The sequence below is a fragment of the Gymnoscopelus microlampas genome, assembly GCF_963454915.1.
Source record: "Gymnoscopelus microlampas genome assembly, chromosome: 18".
Classification (NCBI taxonomy): domain Eukaryota; kingdom Metazoa; phylum Chordata; class Actinopteri; order Myctophiformes; family Myctophidae; genus Gymnoscopelus; species Gymnoscopelus microlampas.
The window spans coordinates 30,305,075-30,323,593 of record NC_139955.1 but is presented as its reverse complement, the minus strand read 5'-3'; the positions used below and the strand labels follow the sequence as shown (position 1 = coordinate 30,323,593).

The following is an 18,519-nucleotide window of genomic DNA, read 5'->3' as shown; positions in this document are numbered from 1 at the left end:
GGCTGCAGTGTTTGGGTTCAGTGCATTTTGAGACAGACATTAATGTCGCCTTGCGTCTTGTACATACCTCACTTTATCACTCCCTTTCTTTAACCCTGCCCTTCTCTGTATTTCTTGATTCTCTCCCTTTTGCACTCTTCGTCTGAAGAATCACAGGTACAGGAAATTATTATCAAATAGTAATAGTAGCTCCAGATGCAAAAGAAAAGCCTGTTAAAAAAATTACTTGGGTCTGTTGCAAAAAAAGAAAGAAGAAAAAATATGTGAATACGTAGAAATATGACTCCTTTAACTGTTTGTTGCTTATTCAGGTCCAAATGCTCTGTATTATTGTAATTACCTGGGCTAGCACCTCCTGTCCCCTTTTCTCGGCTGCTGTCTCTCTCTTCTATTGTAATGTTTGCTACTCACCATCGCTCGTTGTCTCTTTATACATCCTCCACCTACTGCTTTCTTCAGTCTTTCTGTCTCACTGTCTTTATGTTCATCTGTCTCTCAGTCGGTCACTGTCTTTACGCAGCAAAATCCTCAGTGTTGTTCATTTAACTAATTTTCACACTCTGTGTTAAATCAACACTGGGGATTTTACTGTGTACTCCAGTCTTTGCCCCCCCTCTCTCTCTCTCTCTCTCTCTCTCTCTCTCTCTCTCTCTCTGTCTCTCATTTCCATGGGTTTACCTATTAGTCTTAATGTGATTTCACAGAACAAGATATTGTGCGGTGTGCTCACTTTTAAATAATTAAGATGTTATTTCCTTTATCAGCTGATAATCATGAGTGTGTGTGTGTGTGTGTTGAGAGGGAGATGTAAAATTGTATTCAGATTAAAAGAAAATGCTAGTTCAAGTTTAAATGTAATGTTTGATCTGAGTAATCAGGAAATAACCCTGAGCTTTGTTTTCCCTTTACACTGTTTACTGGTTGTGTCTTTAATTGCGTCAATTACTGTTGAACTATTCTGAGTTAAATGCACTTCATCTAATAGGGTTAGGGGATTCAAATTAATGACCGTGACACATTTCAATACCTGGAATAAATGTGTCTGTGTCTACTATGCACACATCATCTCCCTGCTGATTTCCCTTGTAAATTCTTTGTATAGTTTAGATTTAGAATATTGTGTGTGATTCCATACTCAATGAATCCCCCAATGAATCCCCCAATGAACCCCCCCTCATATATATATATATATGTACATATATATACATATATATATACCTGCTTTGAGACCAACACCCCTCTACATGACACCGTCCTGCATGTAGAGTGTGAGAAGAACATAATTCATATTAAATTAACATATATTATTATATAAATCAAGCAAGAGCGATATCATTTAAGACACAATATGGAATAAATAAATAATTGCACCTTCATTGGGGATTGGCTGACGAAGAGGCCCCGAAGCCAAACGGGTGCCTCCTTAAATACTTTGCATCATGCAGAGCAGATGAGGCGGCATGTTGCAGTCACGCTGTCTTTCACTGTTTGCTGTGGTGATGATTCTACTTAACCGTGTTTGCACTCTGAAATGTGGCTGTTCATGGTGTCACGTACGGACACTTCAGCGCAGCTCTCTCTCTTTGTCTCTCTCAATATGTTCTCTCGCTCCCTGCCTTTTGAAGTCTCAACCCTTGCCGAAAAAAGCCCCATTCTTCTTTCCCTCCCCCTATCGCTCTTAACCCCCCTCTCTCTCTCTCTCTCTCTCTATCCCTCTCCCCCTCCTCCCCTTGAGCCTGGTTCACGGTCTGGCGTTTGTGCGGTGGACGCGTGACGTCAAAATGCTGTCTCTGCGACCTGGCCCTCTGGGGGGCTGTAACATTCTTTATCTCGTCACAACCTTGAAATTGAGACAACATGGACTGTGTAAAATTTACACAGTACACTGTAAATGCACCTTCATTGATTACTGGCTGAAATCAGGAGGTTCTGTCGAGGACTGGCTGAATTTACCACTTATACCATATATCAATTCTTTGACAGGGGTCTCCCAGTGGTTTGTACATGGCCCCTCCTTTTTTCAGCTCTACACTAAATCTCTTTGTCGAAAATAGCCAATTGCCAACTAACAGCGCCACGTGTGAGCTTGTAATGTAGATCTGCTATTTTTGTCAAATTTTCAGCCCAGCGTAGTAACGCTACAGTTCATGTGGTTAAGTGACAGTAGTGTAGTGGTAATGTGGTATTCTATTCTCTCTTTATCATGGTAGGATGGCATTGACAGGAGAAGCTGTAATCTAATCTAGATTATAGTCCATTATTTAATATACCATAATGGTTGATATGTGTGTACGGTGGCACAGTGGTTCAGTGGTTAGCACAATGCCTGACAGCAAGAAGGTCATGTATGGGTTTAAATCCGGTTACAGCTTTTCTTTGTGGAGTTTGCAGGTTTGCCCGGAATTCTTGTGGGCTATTTCCTCCAGGTGCCAAAAAGATGCATGTTTAGGGGGTACATACTCAAGACACTGGCCCAGGTGCGCTGCCATTAGGGCTGCCCTGCCCATTACTCCAATATAATATAGTTATGATGTGTCATGCAGTTTTTGTTTTTTTATTTGTTTTTTAATTGAAACCAGTAGGTGCAGTAGGTCGATTTTACAGTTGCTTTGAGTCATGGTATGTTATTTGGCCAGCACGTTGTTCCTGTGTGCATGTGTGTGTGCGACTGTGCGTGCGTGTTTGCGTCTGTTTCTGTTTCCCTCTCCTAGTTCTTTCCTATCAAGGACAACTGAATTAATTAATTAAGTATTTAACTGCAGAGCCCCATCTGAAAATATTTTGTGCCAGGGGCCCCATACAAGATTTGTATTGTTAAAATGTCGATATGATATGAACAGAATGTCAAGCTTCTTTGAAAATCAATCAGCTATTTTTAAATAGCTGATAGATGTTATATTAACACATTTTTGCTGGGGACCCCTTGGAACCCCCTCAAGGACCCCACGAGAACCACTGCCCTAAGCCACTTATATCTTCACTGGCTCAATAGTAGCTCAGTGTTCCAAATTAAAAGTGTTTTTGGTACTTAACCACTTATGCCCTGTATACCTCATGCCAAATAGTGAAAAAAGCTGATCTACATCGCATTTTCATAGTTTTCTAAAGAATTTTGAAAGGTTTTTTGATTTTGGAAAGTGGTTAATTACTTAATCATTTAATGTTAATCATTTATTATAGTGTCAAGGCCAAGTCAAACTTTCATAATTAGCACATTTCACGCACACATTTCAATGTTATGAAAATACATCTCCATATAAATAAATGAATACCATAGTGTATACTGTACAAACTACTGGAGGCTATCATAATACAAGACATATAAACCACTTGACAAAGAGAGTGTGAATGTAAACATGGTCATGCACGTGGGTGGGTTAGAGCAGTGGTCCTCAAACTTTTTCATGTCAAGGACCCCCAAATGAACATGTATTTGGCCGCGGACCAACAAAGTTGAAACAGCTAGTTGGGACCATGGACTGGTCCTCAAACAAGTGGTGTCAGTTAACCCATTAAGACCTGAAGCCAATTCTACAATTGTCTTCTAAATCAGTTCTAAATACTTATTTTTTTAAATTATTTTTAAACACGCCAAACACGTCATTGGCACGTTGCGCCATTGCGGTAAAACATGTGAAACACGTCAATGGCACTCTTAATGGGTTAAGTTATTTGTTAGATTTATCTTTGTTATTTCTTGTTGCTTTCTGAACCCAGAGAGTGGGAACTAAACATTGAGAAGCAGAATTCAGTTTTTATGCACTACACATCTGGAACAAACTCTCAGAAAACTATAGGTCCACTACAACTCTCCGTTATTAAATCAAAGCTGAAGACATCTCTGTTTGCTGCTACCTTTTACTGTGTTTAAAACTATATATACTGTATATATAATTCAATTTCTTCTATATACTGTATACTCTTTTAACGTCCTCTTTTTAATTGGATATAAAAATACTTTAATAATAGGTTTATTTTGCACTTGTCTTAATGGTTTCGTGTCTTAATGTCTTAATGCTTAATGTTATGTGTGTAAAGCACTTTAGAATTGCCTTGTTGAAATGTGCTTTACAAATAAACTTGCCTTGCCTATATTGAAAGGGGCGACAGCAAACAAAATACCAACGTGATTATGAATATAAAAGTGCTACATAAATGTTTAGAATTCACAAAAACTATAAAATAACTGAGTCTCCTTTACATTTCCTGTGGACCTACTTACAGTACTGTAGTAAATGTCATGCAGGACACAAACCCAGTTCCTCATCACTGCATGCATTTAACTTACATAAGTGCATGACTGCTGCTACAGCACAGTGAAAGTATTATTTGTACTTGGTAACTTGTAACCTGGTATCCTTCTGTGTTTACTTTATATACACTCTATGATTAGGCCTGTCACAATTATTACCTAATCGAAATTATTTGAAATAATACATGTTTTCATAATCATTTCCATGTTAAATACTGTAAATACCAGCTTGAACATTGGCTACTCACAATAAAATAAAAAATATTTTGAGAATAAAATATTGATTAAATATTGCCTATTTTGGCCATAATATTTATTTTGATTATTGGTCATTGATTATCGGTCATCGTCTGTAATGTTTTTTTTTGTTGCATATTTAAGGTATTTGTCATATCTGCCCCGTGCAATTTTTGTTCACACAGCCCTAAAAGCCAAACAGAAATGTAATTTCTGTTCAATCCCCAAAACACAATTAAATCGTCAATCGGAATTATTTGTATGACAATTAATCGTTAAGTAAAATGTCATGATCGTGATTCGTGACAGCCCTGCTTATATGATGGAGCTCAACTTGACACAGGCCAGCCGACAGTACAGTATGTCTGCATGCCCATGGCCATATTTCACTGCTTGCTGCTTTGTGCTGGTACAGGCCATGTATCAGTCAGTGACATCACGCTCAGTGACATCAGACATTCAGTGTCCGGCGATAAATAAACCCAGACTGTAACAGAGATCGGCATGTTGCAGAACAGATTAGAGCGGGTTTCTATGCTGCTTTCTATTGTGGCACAGGTCAACATTGCCCATGCTCCCTACAGTGGTCTTTGTGCTGTGTGTTCCTTTAACCCATTACAGACACATCTGCGTAACCACTTTATCCATATTTTATACTTTGGCTATTCAAAAATAGCAGATATACAAGCTCATCTGTGCCGCGCTATGAGCTTGAGGATATTGCGTGTGGCTATTTTTGAAAAATCTTAAACATTTGTGTAAATATTTGAATATATATATTCTTTAAAGCGAACGTTTTTGACTCAAATCTTTGCATCTGGGGGTCCCTGGAATAACATATTTTGAGATGGGGGTCCGCGGCCAAATATACATCACATTTTGCGTATGATGGTTTTACCCATCAAAATAAGTTGTTCCTGGGAATGACAGTATACGTTCCCGGATTGAATGGGATAACCACTTTCAAACTGGCCTCCCTATTTTGGGCATTACATTGAAAAAAATATACAAAATTGCGAAAACACCAGATCTACAAAAGTAAACTCACAACTCGTCACGTGACAATTCTTTTTTGAACCGTAGAACAAAATGTATAGGGCTTAGGTGGTTAAAGAAAAGGACAGACCAGAAAAGAAGCCATAGATATTTAGGGTACTGCGGTTCACAATTGTTTTGAGTCCCGAACCGAAGATGTGAAAGAACACAATAATGACAATACTATAGTGGGAGGAGTACAGTTTGCTTGCGATATGTTTCAACTGCGTTATTATTATTATAATCTCCCCTGTCGCACAATATAAACAAATGCACAAAGCAGTGCATCTGTATGTATTTTTCTCCCCTCCATCTATCCATCAATGACAAATGCATCTATTTTGAAGTGCATGATAGCAAACCAGTATTTTGATGGCTGTGTCTCATTATAATATCTGCTGTCACATCAGAGACACGTGCAATAACACAAGACGCTGTGTTTTGATATCGCTCGTATACACACAAAGAAACTCAAAGCCATGCAGTTTGACATCTGTCTTTGTGCCAGTCGGTCTTATTTTGAGCCGGTGTTTTCAGGAAAGCCTTCTGATATTTGTCTCCTGTTTTGTGCGTGTGTGCATGTACTGCACACACACACACACACACGCACGCACACACACACACACACACACACACACACACACACACACACACACACACACACATACACACACACACACACACACACACACACACACACACACACGGCAGCACACACATAGGCAAAAACATCGTCGGCATGACACTTCAAACAAAGCTTTTGTCTGCTGCCTGACAGCTTCTCCCCTCCCCCTCCCCTTCTCCTCCTCTTCCTCATTATCCCCCTCACTTTTCGTTCCGATACCCCCCCCCCCCCCCCCCCCCCCCCCCCACACACACACACACACACACACACACACACACACACACACTCTCTCTCTTCATATCTACAGTGTGTCCCCTGCCCCCTCTACTACCCCTGTCTTGGCTAATGTACAGCCTAATTTATACTTTGTCACACGACTGTGTCACTCACTGATTCTCAAGCTAACGGCGGGCTTGAAAATCGGTGCGCTACACAGTTGTTTGGAGTTAAAGAATTACGTTCCTAATTGGCCTGCCTACCTAAGTAAAGGCAAAATTAAATGTAACGATTGAAGTCATGATAAGATTTTTGTATGTGAAAAAAATAAAATAATGTTAAATGGTGTCTGGTACGCCTTCGACAGTAGAGTAAAAAGAGTTTTCCTTGAGGTATCTTTTTTATGTAAATAATGATGCATCAGGTTAGAAAAACTGAATGAGAAAAAAAAGTGTAAACTTACTCTTGAACGAGGTGGAACTATAAATTGCATTTTTTGTGTCGACACATTTGTTAAATAAGGACACGATTATATTGTCCAGTGTTGATTCTATACCCATACACACTTCCTCTTCTGCCTCAGCTTCTGTCTCTCTCTCTCTCTCTCTCTCTCTCTCTCTCTCTCTCTCTCTCTCTCTCTCTCTCTACTTTCTAAATGAACTCTGAAATCTTAAATAAGGATTACTACAAATGGGAGTGGAATGCCCACTTTCCAATAAAATAATAATAATACTTTTGGGACAGTAGTCATAACCAAACATCAGACCGGTTATGTGTGGTGTGTTCAGGAAGTGGTTTATTTTGCTAGCGTTTTACCAGTAACAAACTTGAGAATGTTCCAAGTTAATTTGCCTAAATTTGTCCCTCGCTCTCTCTCTCGTGTGTGTGTGTGTGTGTGTGTGTGTGTGTGTGTGTGTGTGTGTGTGTGTGTGTGTGTGTGTGTGTGTGTGTGTGTGTGTGTGTGTGTGTGTGTGTGTGTGTGTGTGTGTGTGTGTGTGTGTGTGTGTGTGTGTGTGTGTTATCAGGGGAGCACAGCATAGCTCTGCTGAGATTAAATTCCCAGCGTTTACTCTGGCTATCAGCATTACCTCAGCATACACACACGCTTACAGTACACACATGCACACTGCACGCATGCGCAGATTGCGCACACACACACGCACGCACATGCGCATGCACGCACGCACAAACACATCCACACGCACACGCACACGCACACGCACACGCAAACACATACACATACATACGCAAGCACACACACACACACACACACACACACACACACACGGAAGCACACACACAGACACACATACACACACACACGGAAAGTGGAGCGAGGGGGGAAATGAAATAAAACTGCCAATGCTACAATTTTATTCAGAGAGAATATATAACAGTATAGTCCCTACTGATATTACCAGCAAGTGAAATCCCCTTCCTTCTGTTACTGTCTGTCTGTCTGTCTGTCTGTCTGTCTGTCTGTCTGTCTGTCTGTCTGTCTGTCTGTCGGTCTGTCTGTTTGTCTGTCCGTCATTCATTCATTCATTCATTCATACAGTATATCAATTCATCCCTCCTGCATCTATCCTCCTGTCATTCTTCCTTTCCTCACATCCTTCCTCCCTGCCTAACCTCAAGATCTTCAGTTTGTGTGTGTGTGTGTGTGTGTGTGTGTGTGTGTGTGGGGGGGGGGGGTGTGTGTGTGTGGGTGTGTGTGTGTGTGCGTGTGCGTGTGCGCACGCGCTCGCAAGCCATCTGTGCCATCAGACGACGCACCTGTCAACCATCAGTCCCAACTCACAACAGGAATGGCATCTACTGTACACTCACATGCTCACAAACCACATTTTTACACCTGCACACACACACACACACACACACACACACACACACACACACACACACACACACACACACACACACACACACACACACACACACACACACACACACACACACAGGCATATACACACAGAAGCACTCACGTACACACACATACACGTAAACATACATCCCTGCTGTCAATCACTTTTTTCTGTTATTCCCTCCTCTCTACACCTCTCTCCTCTCTCTCTTTCATCATTATTTTTTTTCTCTTTCCATTTAAAGAAAGCATCTGTCGCTCTGAAAGTGGGTCTTGTTTTTTTTTCTTTCTCCCCTAAGCCCCCCGAGATGTTTTTTTTTTTGTCTCCGTCTCTCTCCATTTCAATTTCATTTCCAATTTTTCACTCCTCTCTCTTTCGCAGTTCCCCCAGTATTTCTCCTTTCATTGCATTTCTCATTTTGATGATAGATTAAATGTTCTTGAAGTCAGGCACGGTCCTGAGGTAGCGAGAAATGAGAATCCAGACAGGGAGAGACAATAGTCTCCGTTCCCTGTTTATTTCGTTTGAACAGTCCTTTTAATGCATTTAACCATCTCTTATGTTTGTGCCCTTTAATCTGTGTCTGGTAAACCGTTATTTTTGGTCATAATTGCTACCCAAGATGCATACTGAACTAAAGACACTACTAATACTTCTGAAACTTGAGTCCTGCGCAAACTCATCTCCCCAATTTTTCAATAGGGCCATTATACTGTGTAGATTGTAATAATAGTCTCACCCTTCATTATCCTATCCTAAAAATGACTAGCTGCCGTTGCCAGTATGTAACAGGTTAAAAGGTAGGAAATAGGAATGGATGAGCTGCCCTGGTCGGCTTGGCTCATGAAAATGGGTTCAGTCAAAATCCCTACTTAGGGATGCGTTCCAACAGTCGCTTGGCCAGCCAGGCGACTGGTCTCACTGGAAGAGGAAGAAAAACTGCAGACAGGGCTGTCATTTAAACCAGCGGTTCTCAAAGTGGGATCCCGGGACCCCCAGGGGTCCTTGAGGGGGTTCCAGCAGGTCCCCAGCAAAATGTGTTAATGTAGCATCAAAATCAGTTTAACCACTTTAACTCTATATACATCGGCTAGTTGACAATAGTGAATTAAATGTCTGTGTGTCCCTGCGGGACTACAGTACAGCAGGGGCGTCAAGGGAGGCTGCTGAGCGGCTAGAAAATAATGTATGATTTGATTTTTTTTTTAAACTTCCACTAGGTGTCGCACATTTTCATTCTAATTTCTGCACAGCCTCAGTGGGTTTGTGAGATTATTACAGTAGGTAGGTGTTGAATAAATTATATTGTTGTATAATAATGCCACACACACACACACACGCACGCACGCACGCACGCACACACACACACACACACACACACACACACACACGCACACACACACACACACACCTGATCAATCAGCCCAGTTGTCTGTGAGACTAGGTCACCTGGTCTCCTTGTCATTCTATTCCGGGACAAGGTGGAATTGGTTATTGTGGGGTATTGTTAACTGTACCTTGTAGGCACTTTCACAGTTCGCCCTGAAGACCCCGGTCCATTGAATGCCTACCAAGCTCCAAGGCTACCGCTGTAGAGTTGCAGCACATTGAGGGAAGCTGGGGAATTGCTTTACCAAAGGAATTTGGTAAAGCAATTTGGCTTTATCAACAAGGAGTGCTGATAGCCTGTTTCCTCTCTATCGGTGAAGTGCTAGCTAGCAGCGCTGATAATGTTTCCTATATGTGTGTTTACAGTCATGTGGAGTCGGAGCGCAGTGCCCTGAAGAGGAGAGAGTGGGAGAGGAGGAACCAAGAGGTGCAGCAGGATGAAGACATGTTCTCTACTGGATTCAACTTATTTGGAGAACCCTATAAGGTAAGAGGGGGCAGGGGGAGATAGATGGATGTTCTCCTCACGCAGGACTCCACAAGAACAAAGGGAACTCCAATGTGGGGCTGTAACTATCGCTTAGTTTCTTGGAGATTATTCTTCAATTAATCAAATTATCTGGAAGTGTTTTTTTGTTTCAACATTTATATATATCAATAAATCGACGCGAAAACATTTTAACTGACTTTTTATAGTCGACTAAAGTGATTAGTCTGATTAACCACTAAAGCCCTATCTTATACTTTGTCATTCAACGGTGTCATGCAAATAGCCGATCTGTAGGCTCACAATGCGTCGCAATGAGATAGCTATAGCTAGCTACTGTATTTTCACTACTTTGAAATTATTTCTGAAGTTCCTTGTTTCATCTACTCTTTCATTTCCTTTCTCAATGTTGCTCTCATTATCTTTATATGCTCCCATCTCTGCCTGTCTCTCTCTTTCTCTCTCCTTGCTTCTTTTTCTCTCTCTCTCTCTCTTTCTCTCCCTTTCTCACTAGTATTCTGTCACTGTCAGTCAGCTATTAGCTAATCCCTCTTCTAATCCTGTTAAAGAGCGTTACGCTGTTAGCAGCTATTTAGGATAGACTATTCACACTCTCACACATGCACACGCACGCTGAATGAGCGTGCGTGCTCCCACACTCACTCGCACACACGCACACTCGCACACACAGGTAGTCATTTCTCCTCCTGCCTCCATTTTCGTTGTTGCTTTTCTGTAAATTTGTTCTGTTCCTCTTCAGCCAGAATATCTTTTATTCATGAAGCCAAGATGGAGAAGGAGATGAGCTAATTTATTCACACCTAACTTTGCTGTGCGTGTGCGTGTTTGAGAGAGAGAGAGAGAGAGAGAGAGAGAGTGTGTTATTCAAATTATTCATTTATTTATTCATTGTTAGGTAGATATAACAAATACATTTGTGCTCCATTTGAGCTCCATTAGATTTTTAATGGCATTTATCCTATATAGTCCGTTGCCCCGGGTCCTCCGGGGTTCTTTACTTGTCCCCATCCTTCTTCCTTCTACACCAAGGGTTTTCAACTGGTGGTCCGTGGACCACTGGTGGTCCGTGTAGGTAGTGCATGTGGTCCCTGACAATGCATTTAGCAATGTAGCAAAATGAAGACTAGTTGAGAAACAGCGCACTAAATGACCTGGTGACCGATGATGATCAGCATCAATGTTGTCAGTTACTGGGAAGTCGGACCTCAAGAAATTCCACAGAAATGGGAGTTAGAATTCCAAGAAGCGAAGTACCGGATTGACTGACTGGTTGAGTCATCATAATAGAGTATACAGTCCTGATGTCATTCGTTCATCGCCTGCGTCGCGGAAGTAATTTCTCTATGGAGAATAACATTGGGTCATCTTAGAATCGTCTCATATAAGAATTGTGGTCCAAAAATGCGATATTGTCAGGGAGGTGGCTCTGTATCGTTCACGATAGTCAGTCACTCATATTTGATACAGTCCGTTTCTGGCAAAAATGTAACTAATTCGGCTGAAGTAACATTAGCGTTTTCTCACCGTCAATTGATGCATCATATCCATAAGTCAAACCGCCGGCATCATTTGTTTATTTTTGGAACACAGTTCTTATTTGACTCGATATTAAACTAAACTAAAAATATTGGGAATTCAGAATGGGGGGAAAAAACGCCACCCAGGTAGGATGCGTAAATACGTGAAACTTCGGTGCTCTATTAGGAAATGTGCCCATATAATCGCATGTGTCTGCTCATAAGTTCACAATCAGTATATCAGTAAGTGTAATAGGGTAACAGTGGGAGAGGAATAGATAGTATTGTATCGCGCAACGGATTAAATCAAGCCCTTAACAGTCATTATTGAATTTCCAGCTTTTCCCCCCACACCACAGTGGTCCCCAGGTTGATTCTTAGTCAGGTTGGTGGTCCCTGGTTCATAATCAGTTGAAAACCCAAACTCTCGAAAATAGCCGATCTACAAGCTCACAAAGTGTCCTGTTGTGACTTTTCTCTGAACATTCGTCTATTATTACAAGCCCAGCATAGGGATGCTATGGTTCATGTTGTTCATTCTTAGTAATTATTTATCTCCTTTTCTCTCTTCCCCCCCTCTCTCTGTCTCTCTCTCTGTCTCTCTCTCTCTCTCTCTCTCTCTCTCTCTCTCTCTCTCTCTCTCTCTCCTTCCCTTCCTGTCTGCACAGACCAATAAAGGAGATGCCCTGGCCAACCGTGTTCAGAACACGCTGGGCTCCTATGAGGAGATGAAGGACCTTCTGACCAGTCACTCCAACCAGAGTCAACTGGTGGGCATCCCCAAAGGTACCATCAGCAACGCACCAAACAGCCTGGAAACCTCAGACACTTCCACAACAACAACAACAACAACAACAACCACAACAACTGCAGCAACCGTCGGGAGACCCGGACTCGAATCGCACGCGAGCCAGGCCTTCAACGAGGGGCAGAGAGGGGGAAGTGAAGGAGGCGGTGGTGGAGGAGGGGACGGGAAGAGGATGGGGAATTCCTCTAACACCGTCACCTCCATGCAACCGCCTTCGTCGTCTTCATCAAATGGAGCCGCTATGTCGCATCAAAGCTCCAAGAAGTCCCGGAGCTCCACTGAGTGGTCCAGGGGAGGCCACGGTGCGAACGCCCAGGGAATGGGACTCGTTGTGGGACTGGGACACGGACAAGGCCTGGGTGTACCGACAGGGGCCGGAAGAGGGAAGCTGTCGTTGGACGAGCAGCGGCATGAAGAGCTGTTCAGTTCACTGAAAGACGAACTGGGCCTAAAGGGAGACTCCAGCCCTTCCTCCTCCTCGTCCTCCTCCTCTTCCTCTTCTTCAGCGAGAAGACATTCATCCCACCCGTCCAAATCCCTCCCTCTCCATGGTGAGCCCTCTTCAATAATAGTGGAGTTTAGTTTTGTTTCAATTCGTTTTTTTTTTTAATAGTAATTTGTGCAGGTGAGAGTATCGTTTATTCATCATACAGTATATTCAAGTATGATAAGAAAATGACAAAATAAGACCTGTTGTTTTGACTGAATAATAAAATAGTAAACTTTAACTTTTGGGGGGGAAACTAAAAACATTGATAGTAATAATGATAATTCAGATTTTTCTTAATCCAAGTCCTGCTTGGAGAGAGTTACCGTACATTGCTTCAAGTCCTACTGTACATGCAGGGAAAATACTGATGCAGTCTGCAATAATGGCCCTCACTGTAGTTATTCCTTTTAGAATAACATATAAATTTGTCCTTTCATATGAAAGCCGTTCCCTGTTTTGTCATTATAATGTTGTTCCCGACCTTTACTTTGACAGATGGAGGCCACTTTAGATGCTCCACCACAGAGAGTGCTCATTTTAAGTCGTCCACCAGCGCAGACAGCGGCATCCATGTTAAATCTTCTCCTTTCGAAAACGACACAACAGGCTCTCACCATACTTCCTCTTCGCCATTGGCTTCCACTTCTGTTCTGTCCACGCCTACCCCTGGTTTAACCACTCCCACATCGGGGTTAACCACACCGACTTTCCCTCCAGGCGGCCTGTCAGGGAAGCCAATGGCGGTGCAACAGAAGCCGACAGCCTACGTTCGACCAATGGATGGGCAGGACCAGGCACCAAGTGACTCGCCGCAGCTCAAGCCCCCTCTAGTGGCAACAGATGGGTACAGCAGCAGTCAGGGGTATGGAGGAAATGCCGTCAATGGGAAGAATAAATTGCCGAAATTGAGTCTGAACCATACAGGGGAGGTAGGTCATCATTTAAACTACAGTTAATTGTGTGTGTGTGTGTGTGTGTGTGTGTGTGTGGGGGGGGGGGGGGGGGGGGGGGTATGTGTGTGCATATAAGCATATAAATGAATCCAACAAAAAAGCATATCACCAAGCTCACAACCCTTCACATCACGTCACGCTGTGAGCTTGTAGATTTTAGGCTATTTTAGGCATGCGACACCTATGTATAAATCAGGTTTTAACAGCCCAATCCACAGGGGCAGCCCAGAGTTTTTAAACACAGACAAGTACATTGTATCTCATTCACACATATCACAATTAAATTCCTATTATTCCATCAAACAGTGTTACCACTGTCGGGGTGTAATTAATAGCGAGTCCTTGATTACACAGTTGACTGTTGACACAGCTGGCTGAATTGTGATGTAAAATGAAGTTAATTATTTCAGACGGTTGGAGGATTTGGCTCCTACCAATCAACCACCTGACGGGTGGAGGATTTGACAGCACTACACGCCTCTGTTTCCCCCACAGCCTCACTCTTCTCTTCTCTTCTCTTCTCTTCTCTCTTCTCTTCTCTTCTCTTCTCTTCTCTTCTCTTCTCTTCTCTTCTCTTCTCTTCTCTTCTCTTCTCTTCTCTTCTCTTCTCTGCTCTGCTCTGCTCTGCTCTGCTCTGCTCTGCTCTTCTTTCATGGACTCTTTCTCCCTCCCTGGTCTCATTGTCATCTCTTTTTCAAAATACCTCTCACTTTATCCTGTTACAACCAGCAAGACTACAAGTCTAATTGTGTGGGTGCGTGCCTGTGTGCGTGCCTGTGTGCGTGCCTGTGTGCGTGCCTGTGTGCGTGCCTGCCTGCGTGCGTGCATTGATGGTGTGTTTGTGTGTGTGTGTGTGTGTGTGTGTGTGTGTGTGTGTGTGTGTGTGTGTGTGTGTGTGTGTGTGTGTGTGTGTGTGTGTGTGTGTGTGTGTGTGTGTGTGTGTGTGTGTGTGTGAGAGAGAGAGTTTAAATTAGTTGACAAGTACGTAGTCATCCATTTCAAGTCAGCCAGCTGTTCCTATGCTGTGTGTGTGTGTGTGTGTGTGTGTGTGTGTGTGTGTGTGTGTGTGTGTGTGTGTGTGTGTGTGTGTGTGTGTGTGGCCACATGCACATCCAAATGAGTTCAAGTTGGAGTGAGGAGCATATGGTATGGTGGAAAAAGAGAGAGGGAGGTGAGAAAACGCCATTTTTCTTTGCTCAGGGGGGTAAGAGAGGTTATCTTTACAGTCATTACCGATTTCTTTAAAACAGAAAAGATGTTGCTCTCAATCTCCCTCTCTCGGTCTCTAAAACTCTAACTCTCTATCTCTCTCTGCCTCTCTCTCTCTCGCTTTCATTTCACTCCTTTTGTTCCCATGAGAGAAAGAGTGAAGATCGTGAGGAGGAAATTGAAAACTGAAGGCAGACCTTTTTTCTTAAATAGTATGAATTTTAAATCACTTCCATGTTCAGTGTTACCTGGCATGACCTTGTGTGTGTATGTGTGCATGTGGCGTGTTCTTATGCCTATTACAGTGCATGTACAATCTGTTGAGCCATGTGTGTGCGTGCAGAAGCGTATACGTGTTCTCATTGACACTGAGTGGTGGTGGAAGCTTTCTGTTAACGCTATAGCATTTTGATTAGATTATTGATTAGCCATTTGGTCTGAAATAATGTGTGTGTTTGCGTGCGCTGTGTGCGTGTGCGTGCGTGCGTGCGTGTATGTGTGTGCCTGCATGCCCGTGTTTGTGTGTGTGTGTGTGTGTGTGTGTGTGTGTGTGTGTGTGTGTGTGTGTGTGTGTGTGTGTGTGTGTGTGTGTGTGTGTGTGTGTGTGTGTGTGTGTGTGTGTGTGTGTGTGTGTATGAGCGTGTATGTGTGAGAAAGAGAGAAATACCATTAGATAGCCTTACAAGTATAGCTTGGTGTAGCTATCTAGACACACACACACACACACACACACACACACACACACACACACACACACACACACACACACACACACACACACACACACAGTGCCGCACTATGAGCTTGTATATCTGACATTTTTTAATAGCCAAAGAAATCTTAAAATGACACAGATGCTTTCCCGGTCTTAATGGGATTGATGCCCTACTTGATCATACTAAACACAAAAAGCATCAAAAGCAGCAGATCCACACGCTCGAAGAGACGATATGATCCCCTGACCCTCAACACAGGAGCCCCTCAGGGTTGCGTGTTGAGCCGACTAATACAATTACAATTTACAATTTAGGCATTTAGCAGACGCTCTTATCCAGAGCGACTAATGGTAATCACATACATTAGAATCCAGAGAGACAGTGTAGTGCCTCGAGAAACTAGGATCCCAAGTAAACAAAGAACCTAGTATCAGTCAAACATCATTCATCTCGAGTGTTAATTTAACGTGTGAAAACTATAAATAGCTGTAAATTGTCTATTATATAAAATGTGTCCATGTCTACTGTGACAAGGTGTAAATGAAACAAAATACTGTATGATCACAGCACATCTAAGTGTACATTCTGAGTAAAGCCTGATTTATGCTTCCGTGACCAAGTGTCGTGTGACGTGCCCCTATACAACAATAACACGTCAACGCCAGCACTTTGTTTTTGTTTGGAGTTTTCATCCCATTGAAAATACGTTCTTTTTTATGAGCGACATAAAGCATTAATCAGCTTAAACATAATTCTCCACTCACTTTCACTTCCATTCATTCAGCAACAGATGGAAGCAGAGGATGTGTGAGAGAAAGAGAGAGAGAGAGAGAGAGACAGACAGACGGAGTGAGAGGATGGAGCGACGGAATCTTTTCTTATCTTAACCACTTAGTAAACCCCATATGGTTGAGCGGAGTCCCTCAGGGCCCTCTGCTAGTTACTTTTCTGTTTTCTGTGATTGTGGGGAAAGCTTTCGCTGAAATTAGCCGATCGCCAAGCTCACAACGGCGACGCGTTGTGAGCTTGTCGATCTTCTGCGAAAGCTTTCCCCACAATACGGATGCCGAGGTTTTAAACAGTTAAGTTTCACTTGGTGCATTGTGCAACTAAACAATTAATTTGGTTTCTGCAAATCACTGAGTGGATAGAGTGACGGACACAAGAGGAGAGCATGTGGAAAATGGAGGAAGATAAAAGGATATGCTATGCTCTCTCAGTAAAGTAATGAGTGGGCGAGAGAGAGAGAGAGAGAGAGAGAGATGAGAATAAAAGAGGATAGCGTATTTCTTATTTTCTGTAGAAAGATACACCAGTTCTGGAGTCTGCCATTTTAGCTAACAGCTGGCTTCATTTGCATAATTCCCATCAGGCCTTTCTTTTTCTCTGGCTGCCTGTCAACTCACGACCAAGGTGCACGCGCGCACGTGCACACACACACGCACACAGACACACACAGACTTCGCCGCAAACATGCTCTTATGTTGTTACTCACATATAAACTCTGGGATTTGTCTAGAGCATATTAACTGAACAATAATATTGATTACTAACACAATATTACCGCAATAACAAACCATATCATCTAGATTCTATATGGTCCAATATTACAGCATTATTTCATGTGTAATGATATTTAGTTTGATAGCAATTCTTGGCAATAATAGTTTGAGTTTGAGTTTGTATTGATGTTTATATCAAATTGTGTTCTATATTAAGTGTTGTTTGATTAAATAAAAGCATTTTAACGTGATTTACAAATCTGATTTTCATGAAGCCAGATATTGTCTTCTGCAAAGGAGAACGTGTTTAAATATCTGTCTAACTCTCAACCTGTCTCTCACTCACTCTATCTCTCTCTCTCTCAGTCGCTCTACCTCTCTCTCAGTCCTCTCTCTCTCAGTCACTACCTCTCTCTCTGTCACTACTTCTCTCTCTCTCAGACACTAACTCTCTTTCTCACTCACTCACTCACTCACTCACTCGCTGGCCCACAATAACCTACCTGACCTGGCGGAGACCTGTGCTCCGAGGAGCACTTTTTCTAGTTCAGTCTATTTCTCTCTGAGTCACTCTACCTCTCTCTCTCAGTCACTCTACCTCTCTCTCTCAGTCTATGTCTGTATAATGACACCAAGAGATGAACACATACCTCTGATTGCTGTGTCAGAATGTGAGTAGTGATTAGAGAACTTAAAAAGATATGACCCCCCCCACACACACACACACACACACGCGCGCGCACGGGCACACACATGCACGCGTGTGCACACGTGTGCACGTACACACGCACGCACGCGCACGCACGCATACTGACTTTCGCCCACCCACCCATAACATACATGCATACACACACACAAACAGAGTACAAAGAAAAACCACAAGAATCAGTGATCTGATTGGAATCTGTGGAGTTGCCAGAAAGCTGGCTTGGCTTGCCAGCAATGATGAACACTCACGCACGCAAGCACGCACGCACGCACGCAGGGCAGAGAGCGACTGTTCTTGGTTCCATTAAGAAAGAAATTAATGATTATTTAAGGAATTGTACACTACATAGGATTCACACTTTCTAATGTAATTGCAATACACAGTCTTATCCAGTTTAATGTGGTCCACCTTCTGCACTGGACTAGTGCCACAATGGGAAAATATTTCCGGATATTGACCCTATTTGCCCTCGTTGTAAACCGGAGCCA

General features: G+C 42.6%; 1 protein-coding gene across 1 annotated transcript in view; it reads left to right on the top strand.

Annotated features, from left to right (window-relative positions):
* aff2 (AF4/FMR2 family, member 2) overlaps positions 1-18,519 on the top strand; it is a 121,000-nt gene that overhangs the window by 19,509 nt on the left and 82,972 nt on the right. The window contains exons 2-4 of the mRNA XM_084041752.1: positions 9,986-10,106; positions 12,313-13,003; positions 13,438-13,871. Of these exons, the coding sequence (XP_083897878.1) occupies positions 9,986-10,106; positions 12,313-13,003; positions 13,438-13,871 (1,246 nt within the window). The remainder of the gene's footprint in view (positions 1-9,985; positions 10,107-12,312; positions 13,004-13,437; positions 13,872-18,519) is intronic.